Genomic DNA, 17,012 nt, shown 5'->3' with positions numbered 1-17,012 from the left:
TACATTATTTTATTCATCAAATATCTTATAATAATAAAAGATGATATTGATTTCTGTTTGCACACCGCCTGCATACAAACGCAGTAATTGTATAGAGCTTTAGAAAATTTACTATGCATCGTTTCATGGCTCGTTACGAATACTGATCTAAATAATATTTTATGGTCTGCGAAAGGGACCAATCATTTGTTGCATGTGGGTGTTAATGTACTGTTCGTAAGTTAGATATGTGTAATACGAAATACCCGATAGATTTATTTAAACTACTTAAAGGAATTTCGGATGATTCATTATCGAATTCCGAGCTTCCGTCGTAAATTATCGAAAAGAGGAAACGGAAAGCAAATTAGATAAAGTTATCAGATCTTGTCGCATTCAAGATGATTTATGGACACAGGTAAATATTGCCGTCACGACAGTAATAAAGTAATTGATTTAGGAAATGCCGGCCAGTTATTTTGCATTTAGCTACTTCCGTACTGAAAGCATTTTTATGAGCATTTCAAGAATTATTTTCTTGTTCTAATCTCAATTGGTCGAAACACTTAATGGATTGGTTATTTATAGATTACTTTTACTTCTGGCCCGGCTAGAATTTCATAAATTAAAATACTCAAAGTATTTTTCTACTTTGAACTAATTTAATTTTGAATAACTATTACATTAGGTGTTATTCATGCATTGAATTTATTTTTATCTATGCACATTTTTGAGTTCATACAGTAAATAATAAAATGTTTTAATCTCTTAAGTATTTTTATTATGATTCATAATATTACAAATTAAAATATAAGTATTAAAAATACCTCAAAAATTCTATGTAACATCTTTACTATTTTATAAAAAGACAATATTAAAAAGAATAATCAATTAATGGATTATTTATTAATAATTTTTTTCAATCTGCTGAAATTTTCAAAAATACAGGGTGCTGCTAGGCTTTGAAAATTCATAGTAGTCATAGGTTTAGTTTCACAGCCTTCCAGTCGTTCCATAAGAAAAAACGCTAAAAAGTAAATAGTGAAATGATTTAAATTACACTTTAATTTACATAATGACAATCAATACTAATAACTAAAAGCCTACCTACTAAATTGGTTTACAATTAAAATTCTAAAAGGGTAAAATACATGAATCACTATTTGAAAACAATTTTTAGAAACACCCTGAATGATTGATGCTACCTACATACAATTCGATATATATATAAATTAAAATAATTATCCAACTCTCCTCTCTCTCTCTTAACAATATTTGATAAAAAGGGAAATTCAATATTTACATAAAATAACCAAAGATTGCTGAATCTAAAATTAACTATAATTTTCTACAAATTATATAAAGCAAAAACCACAAACGTTACACTTTGAAATTATACTATTGATTTCAATCAATATAAAGTCATTTCGATTGAAACCGACGAAAATTACAGTCTTTAAGACACCAGAACAGCTAAAAGCACTTGACTTAGAGTGAGATGCATAAATTAGAAGTCCCTTGGATATTTTGATTTTAAGCAAAATTTTTAAGACACTTTCAATTTATGCATCACACTATAAATCGATTGCTCCCAGCTGTTCCATTATCTTGTACACATCAACTTTATGCTCGCTCTAAAATTAATTTTAATTAATATAACACTTGTCAGTAATTTTGTACTGTATATTTCTCTTAAAGTTGCTGAATATATCCTCATTAAACAGTTAATTTAAATTTCAAGGCAATTTTGATTGGAAACCGTAAAAAAATTAGTCTTAATAACAATAATTTGAAAGAAAACTGTTAATTTAATGGTTCAAAATGTTCCATTATCTTGTAGGCACTAAAATTTATGTGTGATGCCAAATTATACAACAATTTCGAATTCGAAGTTCCTTTAGTATTTAAAAACATCACTATAAATTTAATGCATCCAGGCCCGAAGTTATGTACACGAAGCACTATTAATTTTGAAAAATTATATTCTTTAAGATAATGGAACATCGCGAAACTGCAAATTTGTAGCGAGATGTTCAACTCAACGTCTGTGGAAACTAATACAGAGACTTTGAGCTGAAAACCTCAATATAAATTTGCAGGTCCGTGTTGTTCCATTATCTCAAAGACACTGTTGCAAACAATTTATAATGAGAGTCGATTAAAATGCTTAAGAGACATTTAACTGAGAATATTAATTTTGTTGTTCCGATCATTCCATTCTCTTGCAGAACTGAAATTTACTTATTTTTCGAAATTAATGGAGAAAGATTGAGATTGATAGAACGATTAATTTACTGGGTCCAGTTGTTCCATTATCTTGCGGCCACTAGAATTTATAAATGGTTTCAAATTATACAATAATTCTAATTTCAATGTTCAAGAAAATTAATGACATTTAAGCCCAGAACTTTATGCATACTAATGAGTGGTAAATTTTGATTTTTTTGGTTAAAAACACTATATTTATAATGAAATAGTTAACTAAAAGTCCTTCAAGATGGAAATAAAATGTGTAAAAGTAATTTAACTGATGCCACTATAAATATAATGGTTCCATCGTCCTGTAGACAAGAAATTACATGTAATGGCTACTGAAATCTCTAATAATTTAGTCTTAAAAACAACACAAGTCCCTTGTAAATTCTGAGATTGGTTCCATTATCTTGCAGGCGCTAGAATTTATGGAGAATTTCAAATTAATTCAAAGTCGTTACATTAATTTTGAAAAATAAGTCTTTAAGACAATGGAGCATCGCGAAACTGCAAATTTGTAGCGAGATCTTCAATCCAAAGTCTCCTGAAACTGAGACCCCGAGCTGAAAACCTCAATATTAATTTGCAGGTTCGTGTTGTTCCATTATCTTAAAGACACGAAAATCTGCAAGACAATTCCGTTGTTGACTAGCTTGTTGAGTAAATTGATTTTATGATTTAATTTTAATTTAACTTTAAAAATAATTACTTAATCTGACAAAATTATAGTTTTTAAGACAATAGAACGGCTCGATACTGTAGACTTGTAGCGAGATATTTAACCCAATGTTTCTGAAAACCGATTCAGAGGCCTCGAGTTGAAAACCTCAATACTAATTTACAGCATGGAGTCGTTCCATTATCTCAAATTCTCAAAATACCCTGCTGTTCTGATAACTGATTTTATTGTTTAAAATATACTATATTAATTTTAAAATAATTACTTTATTTATAATCTGATAAATTATGGCCTTTAAGACAATGAAATAGTAGAAGGCAATAAAGTTGTAGCAAGATCTTTAACTCAATGTCTCTTGAAACAGACTATGAACTAAAGACCTCAATATTAATTTATTACCTCCAACTATTCCATTATCCTAAAGACTTGGAAAACAACAAGGTAACGAAACCATCCTGCAGATCAAAACTTTATGTGAACGCTTTATATAAAATTGGAAATTTAGTTTTTCTTCTGTCAATCGTTGGCTTGGTGAAAATTGATTTTAGGATTTTAATTAAACCATTAATTTTAAAATTATATATAATCGGATAAGTTATAGCCTTCGAGACAATGAAATGGTAGAAGGCAATAAAGTTGTAGCAAGATCTTTAACTCAATGTCTCTTGAAACAGAGACCATGAGATAAAGACCTCAATATTACTTTATTACCTCCCACTATTCCATTATCCTAAAGACACGAGAGACTGCAAAACGATGGAACTATTTTGTAAACCAAAATTTTGTGCGGACTATCATATAAAACTGGAAATTTAATTATTCTGTCAGACATTGGTTTTTGTTGAGATATTTGATTTTAGGAATTAAATTGGACTATTAATTTTAAAATAATTACCGTAGTATGATATATTATAGCCTTCGAGACAATGAAATGGTAGAAGGCAATAAAGTTGTAGCAAGATCTTTAATTCAATGTCTCTTGAAACCGAGACCTCAATATTACTTTATTACCTCCCACTATTCCATTATCCTAAAGACACGAGAGAGACTGCAAAACGATGGAACTATTTTGTAAACCAAAATTTTGTGCGGAATATCATATAAAGCTGGAAATTTAATTATTCTGTCAGTCATTGGTTTATTGAAATAATTTATTTTAGGAATTAAATTAGACCATTAATTTTAAAATAATTACCGTAATATGATATATTATAGCCTTCGAGACAATGAAATGGTAGAAGGCAATAAAGTTGTAGCAAGACCTTTAACTCAATGTCTCTTGAAACCGAGACCTCAATATTACTTTATTACCTCCCACTATTCCATTATCCTAAAGACACGAGAGAGACTGCAAAACGATGGAACTATTATGTAAACCAAAATTTTGTGCGGAATATCATATAAAGCTGGAAATTTAATTATTCTGTCAGTCATTGGTTTATTGAGATTATTATTATTATTAGATTTATTAAATTGGACCATTAATTTTAAAATAATTACCGTAATATGATATATTATAGCCTTCTAGACAATGGAATAATAGAAGGCAATAAAGTTATAGCAAGATTTTTAACTCAATGTCTCTTGAAACCGAGACCTCAATATTAATTTATTACCTTCCACTATTCCATTATCCTAAAGACACGAGAGAGTGCTAAACAATGGAACTATTTTGTAAACCAAAATTTTGTGCAGACTATCATATAAAACTGGAAATTTAATTATTCTGTCAGCCATTGGTTTATTGAGATAATTGATTTTAGGAAGTAAATTAGACCATTAATTTTAAAATAATTACCGTAATATATTATAGCCTTCGAGACAATGAAATAGTAGAAGGCAATAAAGTTGTAGCAAGATCTTTAACTCAATGTCTCTGGAAACAGAGACCATGAGATAAAGACCTCAATATTACTTTATTACCTCCAACTATTCCATTATCCTAAAGACACGAGAGACTGCAAAACGATGTAACTATTTTGTAAACCAAAATTTTGTGCGGACTATCATATAAAACTGGAAATTTAATTATTCTGTCAGTCATTGGTTTATTGAGATGATTGATTTTAGGAATTAAATTAGACCATTAATTTTAATATAATTACCGTAATATATTATAGCCTTCGAGACAATGGAATAGTAGAAGGCAATAAAGTTGTAGTAAGATCTTTAACTCAATGTCTCTTGAAACCGAGCCCTCAATATTAATTTATTACCTTCCACTATTCCATTATCCTAAAGACACGAGAGACTGCAAAACGATGGAACTATTTTGTAAACCAAAATTTTGTGCGGACTATCATAAAACTGGAAATTTAATTATTCTGTCAGTCATTGGTTTATTGAGATGATTGATTTTAGGAATTAAAATAGACCATTAATTTTAAGATAATTACCGTAGTATGATATATTATTGCCTTCGAGACAATGAAATGGTAGAAGGCAATAAAGTTGTAGCAAGATCTTTAACTCAATGTCTCTTGAAACCGAGACTATGAGCTAAAGACCTCAATATTACTTTATTACCTCCCACTATTCCATTATCCTAAAGACACGAGAGAGACTGCAAAACGATAGCACTATTTTGTAAACCAAAAATTTGTGCGGACTATCATATAAAACTGGAAATTTAATTATTCTGTCAGTCATTGGTTTGTTGAGATAATTGCTTTTAGGAATTAAATTAGACCATTAATTTTAAAATAATTACCGTAGTATGATATATTATAGCCTTCGAGACAATGGAATAGCTGAAAGCAATAAAGTTGTAGCAAGGTCTTTAACTCAACGTCTCTTAAAATTGGGATCTTGAGCTAAATACCTCAATACTTAATTTATTGAGTCCAGCTATTCCATTATCCTGAAGACACGAGAGACTGCAAAACGATGGAACTATTTTGCAAACCAAAATTTTGTGCGGACATATCATAAAACTGGAAATTTAATTATTCTGTCAGTCATTGGTTTGTTGAAATAATTGATTTTATGATGTAAATTATACCATTAATTTTAAAATAATTATGTAATCTGATAAAAAATTATAGCCTTCAAGACAATGAAAGAGCTGAAAGCAATAAAGTTGTAGCAAGGTCTTTAACTCAGCATCTTTTGAAATTGGGATCATGAGCTAAATACCTCAATACTAATTTATTGAGTCCAGCTCTTCCATTATCTTAAAGACAGAAGACACTGCAAGACAATGGAACTAAATATTCTGCAGTCCAAAATTTTATGCGAACGTATATAAAACTGGAAAATTAGTTTTTCTTCTGTCATTCATTGATTTGTTGAGATAATTGATTTTAGGATGTAAATTATACCATTAATTTCAAAATAATTATGTAATCTGATAAAAAATTATAGCCTTCAAGACAATGAAAGAGCTGAAAGCAATAAAGTTGTAGCAAGGTCTTTAACTCAGCATCTTTTGAAATTGGGATCTTGAGCTAAATACCTCAATACTAATTTATTGAGTCCAGCTCTTCCATTATCTTAAAGACAGAAGATACTGCAAGACAATGGAACTAAATATTCTGCAGTCCAAAATTTTATGCGAACGTATATAAAACCGGTAATTTAGTTTTTCTTCTGTTGAGATAATTAATTTTAGAATTTAAATAATACCATTAATTTTAAATTATTTAGCCTGATAAAAAATATATAGCCTTTGAGACAATGGTATATCTGGAAACAATAAAGTTTTAGCAAGGTCTTTAACTCAACATCTCTTGAAATTGAGAACTTGAGCCAAAAACCTCAATATTACTTTATTGCCCCCAGTTATTCCATTATCTTAAAGACACGAAAATCTGCAGGATAATAAAACGGTTGAAGATGAAAATTTAATGCTATAAGGCTTAACTGGGACCATTATTATAATAAACCTGGTTCCTCCAACCATTTTATCATCCTGTAGATGCAAAATTTACGTAAGCAAATTCACTAGTAAAAATTATTGAGAATTTTAATTAGTAAAGTTTCAGTTTTCCCCATTACTATATTATTAATTTCAATTATTAATCTTATTAAATATGTTATACTAGCATAATATACTAATTGTGTTTGAAATCGACAAAATTATTATGTCACTCTTAATTTTCAAGTCTATTGCACTTTTTTAACGAACGGTTTCCAATTAAAATTTGATTGTTTATTTGAGGAGGATAATTCTGCGCCTATTTACGTGAATTTATCGAATAGAATTCAAGTTTTAATTTCTAAGACAATGAAACAATTGTAAACTGTAAACTAATGGTGAAGTACTCAATCAGAGGTACTTGAACGACTTCTGACGTAGAACCTCACAATTAGCTTACAGGTTCCAATTGTTCAATTATTTTTCAAATATCAACTGTATCAATCTTTTGATTCGCACTGCCGCTTAAATAGTTAATAAATTATGGTGAGAGATGCACGCTATACTATTGTAAATTTTGGCTTTTCCTTTCTTCCACCAAGGACTGTATTTTTTTGTAGGAAGCTGTCCGTTTCGTTTGGGGCAGCTCCGGATCCATTTCCGTGTCCTCACTCAACAGGCGTTTGGCATTTATCACACCGTTTATTGCACGATTTATGTTCATCAGGTCCTGAAACAACGTCCGAATGTAAACATGACGAATTCGAGTCGATGAAATATTAATCGTTTACCTTTGAGGGACTTCTGTTGAAAATATAACTGAACGAGGGACTTCCCTCGCTGAAGGAATTGGGATTTTCGAACGGCTTTACGAACACGTTGCCGATCACGTGCATCTGGGACGACATCGGCTGCCTTTTCACCACCGGCAGGGGACTCAGCATGATGTTCGGTTTTTGGTTGGACGGCGCCAGCCGCTGTGCCAGTCCCTTCATCTCGTTCACGTATGTGTTGTTATAAAACGAGATCAGATCGCCACGGACTTCCGGCACCTCGACCACGCCACCTTCCACTATTTCCCTCCTCTTGTGGGCCAGCAGCACATTTCTGTAAATGTCGCTGGTGGCCTGGGGCTGGGTCCGGTAGCATCGCATCACGTCCGTAAACATGATGTGCTCCTGGCACACTTTGGCGACGACGTAGACGGCGCACATCAGCAGCTGATCGAGATGACGATCGCGCATCAGGTGTGTGTGTTTTGTTACGGATTCTTCGAATATCGTCCAGATTTTGGCTTTCAAGTCCTGCTTCTTCAGATTGGTGCAGAGATGGTCCAGCCGTTCCCCGGCCAAATTGTAGAATTTCCTGAAGAAAATCGCCAAACTCCCGGTCCTCCTGGGTGTAGGGGGCACCACGACTTCGACCACTTGATTCTGGTTCTCGTGGTCGGAGGGCGACGAGATTATGTTCTGTTGTTCTTCGTTTTCTGAATCGACGATGGGGATCAGTCTGTTTTCACCGCTGGTTGGGTCCGTAAACACTGAAGTTACGCAGTTATTTCATTGGTTACAGTGATATAAATAAAATTATTACCTAAATGTGTTGCGTGCCTTTGGAGCAACGATTGGCCTGGAGATACAGATGGGAACAGTTGTCTGTTGATGTTGTTGTTGACGGGAGATTGAAAAACATCAGTTACTGAGTGCTGCCTGTTGTTTCCTGGACAAGTAAATGAATTAAAACTGAGTTAATGGCCTCAGTAACAAAATACATACCTAACGGTGACTGCATCGGTAGACTTCCAGTGGTGACCATTGAGTCGCTTGTGATTTGTTCTGGCCGAGCAGTTTCCTTGAACTTCGGAATTTCCCCGGCCGTCTCTATCATCTGCCACAGCACACTGTCCGACGTCCACGCCAGACTCTCCAAGATTGTCTCTTCGACCCTGGTCAAGTGCTTGATGATTTGCCTCGACAGTCCGTCAATGGTTCGGACTATCAGTTCTATTACTTTAACGAAGTCGTACGGCCTGACGTTGAAAACGTCGAGGATCCAGGGGAAATCCCGGTTCAGTTTCTTGTTGTTGTCGAAGACGAACGTCACAATTTCCAAGGCACCAACCAACGTACATTTGTAGAATATCTCCATTGACACTATCGCCGATATGTCGTTCCTGTTGAACGTCTTCTCGCGGTGCAATATGCTGTCTATGAATTTATAGAATAGACGCACGCCCATATCAATCCGACTGGTCACCTCTTCCTGCGTCAATTTTCTGTGTTCGTAGGACCGCAGGAAGATTTGACGGAACTCGCTGACGACGCCATCGATTTTGTCCTTCGGGTTTTCCGAACAGTTCCTGTAACAAAGAGGGGGATATAAGTATTCACGATTGCACGTTTAGGACTCAACGTACTGGAACAACAGCAGAAGCCTGTCGCTTGGAGCAGCCGACACACCATTTAGCATGTTGTGAAGCAACGATTTACTGTGGGTCATTTCTGAATCGTCAGTCTCTTGATCTTTGGGACCTACGAATCTACGACCCGTCAAGGGCGTTTGAAAACCCGCGGGAGCCTAAAACAATAAGTCTTAAATGAAATAGAATAGATTGAAGTAGAGCGTCCAATTGTTTCAATGGAATTTTCCGATTTTGACAGTTGGTAGCACACTCACTGGAAAGTACCCAATTTCTTGGGTTAGGGAGACACATTTAAAAAAGGCGGTATTTTAAATTTTTTTTTGATCACATTTTTGTTAATATAATATAGCAAATCATTTCCTTTTTCAATTCAATTTAATTTTTAACAAATTAGTAAATATTAATTTACTGTAATTTTATGAATCTCTGACAAGAATTTTAAACAAAAAATTACTTACCACTCTTGGAGACTCCAAAGCTGATATATCACCATGTTCAGAAAGTACAGATTTTGTGATTATGTGTTGCTGTTGTTCCAACAGTTTCCTTTTGTATTCAGCTAGAAAAGAAAATACATTTAAAAAACAATATTAATATAATAGGGGATCAAAGGAGGTATTTTTAACTGTAAATTACAGAAAACAACAGGTTTTATGTATATTTATTGATCTTGTGTATTTTTTTTCAAGTAAACTATAAAATAATCCAGGTTTCATACACCAACCTTTGATCATATTGGTATATTTCACTCAGTTAATAGACTTGTGTACTTAAAAGGGATCATATAAAAAAATATACATACCAAGGAATATTCTCTCATCGAAACAACATTTAGTCGACAGCTGCATCTCGTAGGCCTTCGATATGTTCTTCGCGTTCACCTCGAACACGCTGGGATCGAAGGCGCCAACGAAATTATCGATCCCATGCAACACGTCCTTGTCGATCAGCTGCATCATCAGCTCCCGAAACTTGTACGTCTTTATGTGCATGGCATCCGTCAGCGAGTTCTCGCACCTGCACAGGTGCTTGATGATGCAGGGCGGCTCCGTCGGCTGCATGCCAGTTTTGTTGCAGTCTTCGGCCACTCCGACGAACTCGGCCTTCAGGATGTCCCGTCTGTCCGCCTGGTAGGCGTTCCTGAACGCGAAGTCCAGGCACGAGTACATTATGTGGTACGATTTGGTCAGGTCGCTGCTGTAATTCGGTTCTTCCATCTTTAACGTGTTGAACAGGTTCCAGGTGAACTCGAAGATTTTGGCGCTCGAACATAGCAGTGGCCTGGAAATTAATTCGGTTAGATTACTTTGTTTTAATTTGAAGTGGTGTAAGTACTTTTGTTTTCGGTTTCTGTGTTGTTTGTTTTGTTCCAGTTCTTGGGGGTCGGGCGTCACGAATATCCGGTTGTATTTTTGTTGGTACTCGTTGAATGTGTTGTAGGCGACTGTGAACGTATTCTTGAGGTGTTTTACTTTTTGTTGGAACTCATCTCCCAACCGTGCCATTTCCATCCATTTGTAAATGTTGGAAAAAAATTGAACAAAGCTATAAAACAAACAATTATTGTCATTTTTATCTTGTACTAGCTTAGGAGGGGTTTTAAATAAATGACTACCTCTTTATATACATTCTTTGTTTCAAATTGTAAAAACTATATGATAACAAATCAAAGAAAACCAAATTTGCTTTAAAAAAATACTCATAAATTCGTTTAACTTCAAATTGTAAAAACTATATGATAACAAATCAAAGAAAACCAAATTTGCTTTAAAAAAATACTCATAAATTCGTTTAACTGATATTATATAAGCAAAAAAAAAAATATAATAAAATAATATAAATTTTTTGAAACTACATTTACATCTTTTTCTATTACTAAGCTTTTAATTTGTCATTTTTATTTTTATTCTATAATGTACTGGAAATACATCAATTGTAATTGTTAGTAATTTAAAACAGGAAATTACAAGGGCGTTTTAAAAATAGATTTAATTAAGCATTATATTCCACAGCTCAACGGAAAATTAAGTGAATTGATATAAAAATAAATATAAATATTAAATTTAAAATTAAAAGTAAGGTGCACTGTAATAGTCAAGATGTCTTTGTGAATTTGAATATTAAATCAAGATTGTTTTAAGAGAATTTTAAAAATATTTAATGTTTATATTAATATTTAAGTGAAAAAAAAATTACTGTTTTAGCTACTTAGCTATAGCTATGTAGCTGTAGCTATACTAGAGATGAAAAACTAAATATGAACATCGAAGAACAAAGAATGTGTTGAACTAGTTGTGTTGTGTGTAAAAATTAAATGACAAATTAAAATTGGTACTCACCTCAAATTACTGTGTCGCAAAAGACTAGTGAAACTGACACAGCTCCCTTTCATTACGGCCTGGTCAACTGTTTGTGTCTCAGCAGACTGGCACACCTCGAATATTGCAAATCCAAGCCACTGTGTGACATCCCCCTTAATAGAAAAACAAAATGTAAAACCACACATCTATGTGACTGAAAGGAGTGAATGCAAACCTCCAGCGCATAGTTCTTGTAAATTTTCTGAAACTTCTCCCAGGACGCATCGACGATATCGTCCTCGAGATTGAGGAGCCCGCACAAATCCCTATGCTTCGTCCTTAATTCACTTTCGGGCAGAAGCACCATTCTAACTTGTGGGCGAGCACGCAAATCCACCGGGCCCCGAAAACAATAACAAACAGATGTCCGTGGTCACGTCGTGTCGCCTATTGCATGACAACACCCAGATTGAAGGCGGGAGACTGGCACACCACCACGATATCCAGGCACCACGCACCACTTTTCCCGGGTTATCGAAAAGGCGCCAAAAATAATTCGCCCCCCGAAAGCAAATTCAAATCCGGCCACTACGCATACCACGGTTTACGCGGTACTTTTTTTTGTGCGGGCTTTACGCGCTGCTGTTACGCGTACAGAGCTAACCTAGAACCGCGGACGTCAACGTCCTGGAAAAATTTCAGATGTTATCTTAAAATTAAAATGTCTCGTATATGTTGTACTGATGTTGTAGTTATTTAAAATTCATTAAATTGCAATTATTTGGTCGGAGGCATTGTATTTTGGACAATGGTATAAATTGTTCCCGCCTATTTTGGCGGGAACGTTCCGTAAACGTTTCGCACAGGTATGTTACGATTTGTTTTGTAAATTTCAATTGCAATTCATGTTTACTTTAAGTCGACACTTAATTCAATGTCTTTATGTTAAATGAACTGTGTTTCAGTTTTCATTTAAAAAATAAGTTATGATCAAATTACTGAACAAGCTTTGTTACTTATACGAGGGGCGGTCTAAAGTTTATGTCCCCTCGTATGCACAAAGTTTATTTAATAGTTTGATTAAAACCTATTGATTAAATTAAAAGATCGAACCATTTCATTTCATATAGACATAACTACTAAATTACTAATATGTTATAACTGACTTACCAGTTTGGATGTAAGGCGACCTGAAATAGATGTGAACAACATTGAGTACAGTTTGTTTATGAAATAAAATATTATTTCGTTGTTAAAGAAACCTCGGTTAAACAAAAAAAATTGAATAATTTTTAAGCTTTTGTTAGAGTGCCAGATGAATTTGTTTATTTGTTTATTAAACAAAATTTGGTTGCTAGGGACAATAAAAAATTGAAAAACAGAATATTCCAACATACACGATTTTATTTATTTGTTTATTAAACAAAATATTTGATTGCTAGGGACAACTAAAAATTGAAAATCAGAATATTCCAACATACACGATTTTGTTTATTTATTTATTAAACAAAATATTTGGTTGCTAGGGACAACAAAAAATTGAAAATCAGAATATTCCAACATACACGATTTTATTTATTTGTTTATTAAACAAAATATTTGATTGCTAGGGACAACAAAAAATTGAAAATCGGAATATTCCAACATACACGATTTTGTTTATTTGTTTATTAAACAAAATATTTGGTTGATAGGGACAATAAAAAATTGAAATGAAATTGATGAATGGGGACAATAAATTAAAAATATTGTACCAAATTTCAGTCTGCATATAATACAGACGATCGAATGAAATCATATAACAAGAAATGTATTTTAAATTATATGAATGATACAATCAATATAATACCATTGGAATTGATAACTTACTCTTGGCCAATAGAAACTATACCGATTGAGAAGCGTTTACTCCGTTTGAATCTTGAAAGACACACGATGCAAGACAGAGACAGTAAAAGTCTCCCCATCACGGAGCAATGTGGGGACTGAATCAAATGAAATCATTCGTGTTTGAGTCTCACAAAAGATCCAAACGTTTCAACTATCATTCATAATCAACTAACACTAATAACATAAAAAATTTTGACTTACCATTTCGGGGGTCGGGAGCGAACTGAAATAGATGTGCACAGAATTATGTACTGCTGCTTGTTTATGAAATAAAATATTTGGTTGTTAAAGAAACGTTGATAAAACAAAATAAAAATTGAATAACTTTTAAGATTCTCTTAGTATGCCAGGTGAATTTGTTTATTTGTTTATTAAACAAAATATTTGGTGGATATGGATACATTAAAAACTAAAATATATTCCGAGACTAATCGATTAAAGAAAAACATAATAGTGATATTATATTTCGTTGATAGAAAAACATTAAAATTAAAATGTGTGCCAAATTTCACTTTCCTTGTAATTTATATCGAATATAAACGATATAATTGATATGATGATATAATCTTGGTCGATACCCAACGTAAAATGATTCCTCGGTTAAAATGATCAATTACGAATGATAAAAAATAATTCGAAATTGTATAAAACTCCCCATTTAATTAATCGAAAATTCAAAACAATTCAATTATATCATTCATAATAGAAATATCATTTAAATTTTCGATATAAACTATATAATCGATATATGAATGATACCTCTTGGTCGATATAAAATTTCAAACACATAAAATAATTTGAAATTGTTTCAAACTCCCCAAGTAATTAATCGAAAAATCAAAACGTTTCAGTTGTATAATTTATAACAGAAATATCATTTAAATTACCAATATAAACTATAGAATGGATATATAAATGATACATCTTGGTCGATATAAAATATCAAACGCATAAAATAATTCCTCAGTTAGAATGATCAATTACGAATCATGTAAAATAATTCGTAATAGTTTCAAACTTCCCATTTAATTAATCGAAAAATCAAAACGTTTCAATTATATCATTTATAATAGAAATATCATTTAAATTATCGATATAAACTATAGAATCGATATATAAATGATACATCTTGGTCGATATAAAATACCAAACACATAAAATAATTCCTCAGTTAAAATGATCAATTACGACTCATGTAAAATAATTCGTAATAGTTTCAATCTCACTATTGAATTAATTAAAAAATCAAAACGTTTTAAAATTATAATACATCATTCATAATCAGCTAACACTACTTATAGTTATAAAAAATTTCGACTTACCCCTTCGAGTTCTGGGAGTGAACTGAAATGCAGCGTTGTTTGGTTGTTAAAGAAACCTCGGTTAAACAAAAACAAAAGATTTGGTTGGTATGGATACGTTTAAAAAACAAAATATTGCCTAGACGATAGGTTGTTTAAAAAACAAAAACATGGGTCGCTTAGAGACGATATTCAGTGAAAGGCAAACAAAAATTCATAGTCTACTATGTAAGAAATTAACGTATAGTTTATAAACATTTCTCTGAACGATGATCGACTATTTCACTACAAAATTCTAATGATATCCGATAAATGAGTGATTCAAAGGCAGTTTTTAATGACGGAAAGTAATGTGAGCGGGTGCGCATCAGTGGGGCCCGGAAACGATGCTGTTGATGAAACGGAGAATTCACGCAAGACCGATGGAGGAGGAATGGAGCCGAGCTGCTCCTGTTCAACGACGGAGCCTACGAGAACGGACGGAAGATCATTGACAAGTACCGTGCTCAGCCTTAGGATTTTGACACAGGAACAAATCAGTCATGTCGAAGTACGGAAGGGCGAGGTGGGTATAAAATCTGAGCTGAGGGAACAACTGAAAGTAGCCGATACGGAACTTAATCAAATTGATGGTAAGATGGTAAAATTTTCTGAACATATGGAAACGCTGAAGGGGGCCCTCGTCGCCATGCAGCAAGAAGCTATATTAGAAAGTCAAGAGGATGATGAAATTCAGGACGCAATAGTTCGATTGGGTAGGCTGATTAATTATTTGTCGACTCCGATCTCAGACTTGTTGGGCCGTGACCTAACCGATGACGATTATCAAAACCTTCTGGAAGATTTTGAAAATAGGTTAGAAGAGGCGCTACTAATACGACAAGACTTCAGAGACATGCTGGATGAAATCACGGGCTTAATAATTGCTAGATTGCAAGTGTTTATTTACACCGAAATCGAAAAACTATCTGTACCTAAAGCTAACATCAAAGCCATCAAATGTAAACTACAACAGTTTAAGTATTATTTCCACTTTATAGAGAAACACAACCAAAGTATTGCCATGAAAATAAGACAGGAGTACATAATCGCTATGGACAGTTTGTATTTGAAACATTTCACCAAATTCGTGTGTGAGTACGAAGAAAACTTAACTGCAAACGATTTAATCGGTCTGGGCGAAAATACAACGAGTATCTTCAAACTCAACAACAGAAACGAACTGCTCACCTCAGATGGTCCTCAAGAGAACTTTAAGTACTTCGAACAGATGTTTAAGTCACACGTTCAAACTTTTATCGACCTGTTCAGTCACGAGTATCAGTACTTTAAAGAACTCTTCTTACTGGAAGATGAGGAAGCGTCCGATATGTTTATAAAAATAATTTCGTCATCCCTGAAATTGCTCCAGGTAAAATTGGACGAAGCCATAGGGAGGTGTTACGACACGATTGGATTGATGTTGTCTTACCAAATGGTCCAACAATTTAATAAGTTGTGTCGTGAACGATCGATTATAGTATTGGACGGTTTTTTGCGGCAGTTAGATGCTAATCTTAAGAAACAATTCACATTGATCATGCGACAAAACATCGACAGTATTCAAGAAGTAAACGCAGACACTTTTAGTGGAGACTTCGGGGTGCACATTGTGGTAAAAAGATTTGCTGATTACATTTCCGCCCTGCTAACCATCAAGAAAGGTTCAGACGTTACCAGTCTTAAACTATACAACGAGCTGGTGAAGTCAATTGACATATTCCTAACTCGCTTCGCTAAAGGTTTCTCGGGACACAAGAAGAAATTCGTGTTCTTCATTAACAACTACGACTCCATTTTGAGTAAGATCGATGACGAAGAAAACGTGGCGGCGGAGTTCAGAAGTAAACTTTCCTCAAGAATCAACCAATACACCTGCGAGATGTTGCGATGTTACTTCGGGGACGTCATAAAATACGTGGAGAAATTCGAGTATTATATGGAGAAAACCGCTGTCGATCAAATACAATCGTTGAGCGCTAGAGCAGAGACCGAAGCTAAGAACTTCAATGAGAAATATCAAACGGCAATTGCCGACCTTAAAAGGGATCTTCTTGTGTCGTTTACGAACTTGTGTACCGGCAAACAAATTCTAAAGCTGGTTCTCACCAAGTTGATTCAGTATTACAAACGATTGTATTTGATTCTGTCGCACCCAGCCAAGATGCTTTTAGTGGATATTGAAACACTCATGTCGGAGATTAAACGCCAAGAAACTATTTCGAACTAACATGTAAATTTTAAGTGCCAAGTAAATAAATTAAATAAGCTAGAACGATTTTATTTATACTTT

General features: G+C 33.5%; 2 protein-coding genes across 4 annotated transcripts; one reads left to right on the top strand and one right to left on the bottom strand.

The window, feature by feature from the left end:
• Positions 1 to 747: 747 nt before the first annotated feature.
• LOC109609515 (retinoblastoma-like protein 1) lies at positions 748 to 13,603 on the bottom strand. 3 transcript variants are annotated; one of them, XR_007548172.1, is made up of 13 exons: positions 13,581 to 13,603; positions 12,660 to 12,679; positions 11,725 to 12,176; positions 11,529 to 11,662; positions 10,525 to 10,734; positions 9,992 to 10,470; positions 9,648 to 9,748; positions 9,184 to 9,344; positions 8,543 to 9,126; positions 8,361 to 8,486; positions 7,559 to 8,307; positions 4,174 to 7,497; positions 1,649 to 3,873 (listed from the first exon to the last, which is right to left on the bottom strand). XR_007548172.1 is itself a non-coding variant. In XM_020026179.2 (12 exons), the coding sequence occupies exons 3-12, from the start codon at positions 11,854 to 11,856 to the stop codon at positions 7,333 to 7,335; spliced, it is 2,841 nt and encodes a 946-aa protein (XP_019881738.1). In that variant the 5' UTR covers positions 11,857 to 12,176; positions 12,660 to 12,679; positions 13,581 to 13,603; the 3' UTR covers positions 748 to 7,332. The 3 variants fall into 3 exon arrangements, 2 of the variants coding, with proteins under 2 accessions (XP_019881738.1, XP_049823894.1); XM_020026179.2 differs by having other exon boundaries at positions 748 to 7,497; XM_049967937.1 differs by lacking the exon at positions 10,525 to 10,734 and having other exon boundaries at positions 748 to 7,497.
• A 1,414-nt stretch (positions 13,604 to 15,017) lies between these two features.
• LOC109609476 (vacuolar protein sorting-associated protein 52 homolog) lies at positions 15,018 to 16,949 on the top strand. The gene has a single exon (XM_020026139.1). It carries the CDS (start codon positions 15,018 to 15,020, stop codon positions 16,947 to 16,949), a length of 1,932 nt encoding a protein of 643 aa, XP_019881698.1.
• Positions 16,950 to 17,012: the final 63 nt, after the last annotated feature.

The sequence above is a fragment of the Aethina tumida genome, chromosome 1 (genome assembly GCF_024364675.1).
Source record: "Aethina tumida isolate Nest 87 chromosome 1, icAetTumi1.1, whole genome shotgun sequence".
Lineage (NCBI taxonomy): Eukaryota > Metazoa > Arthropoda > Insecta > Coleoptera > Nitidulidae > Aethina > Aethina tumida.
This window is presented reverse-complemented; position numbering and strand designations above follow the sequence as displayed.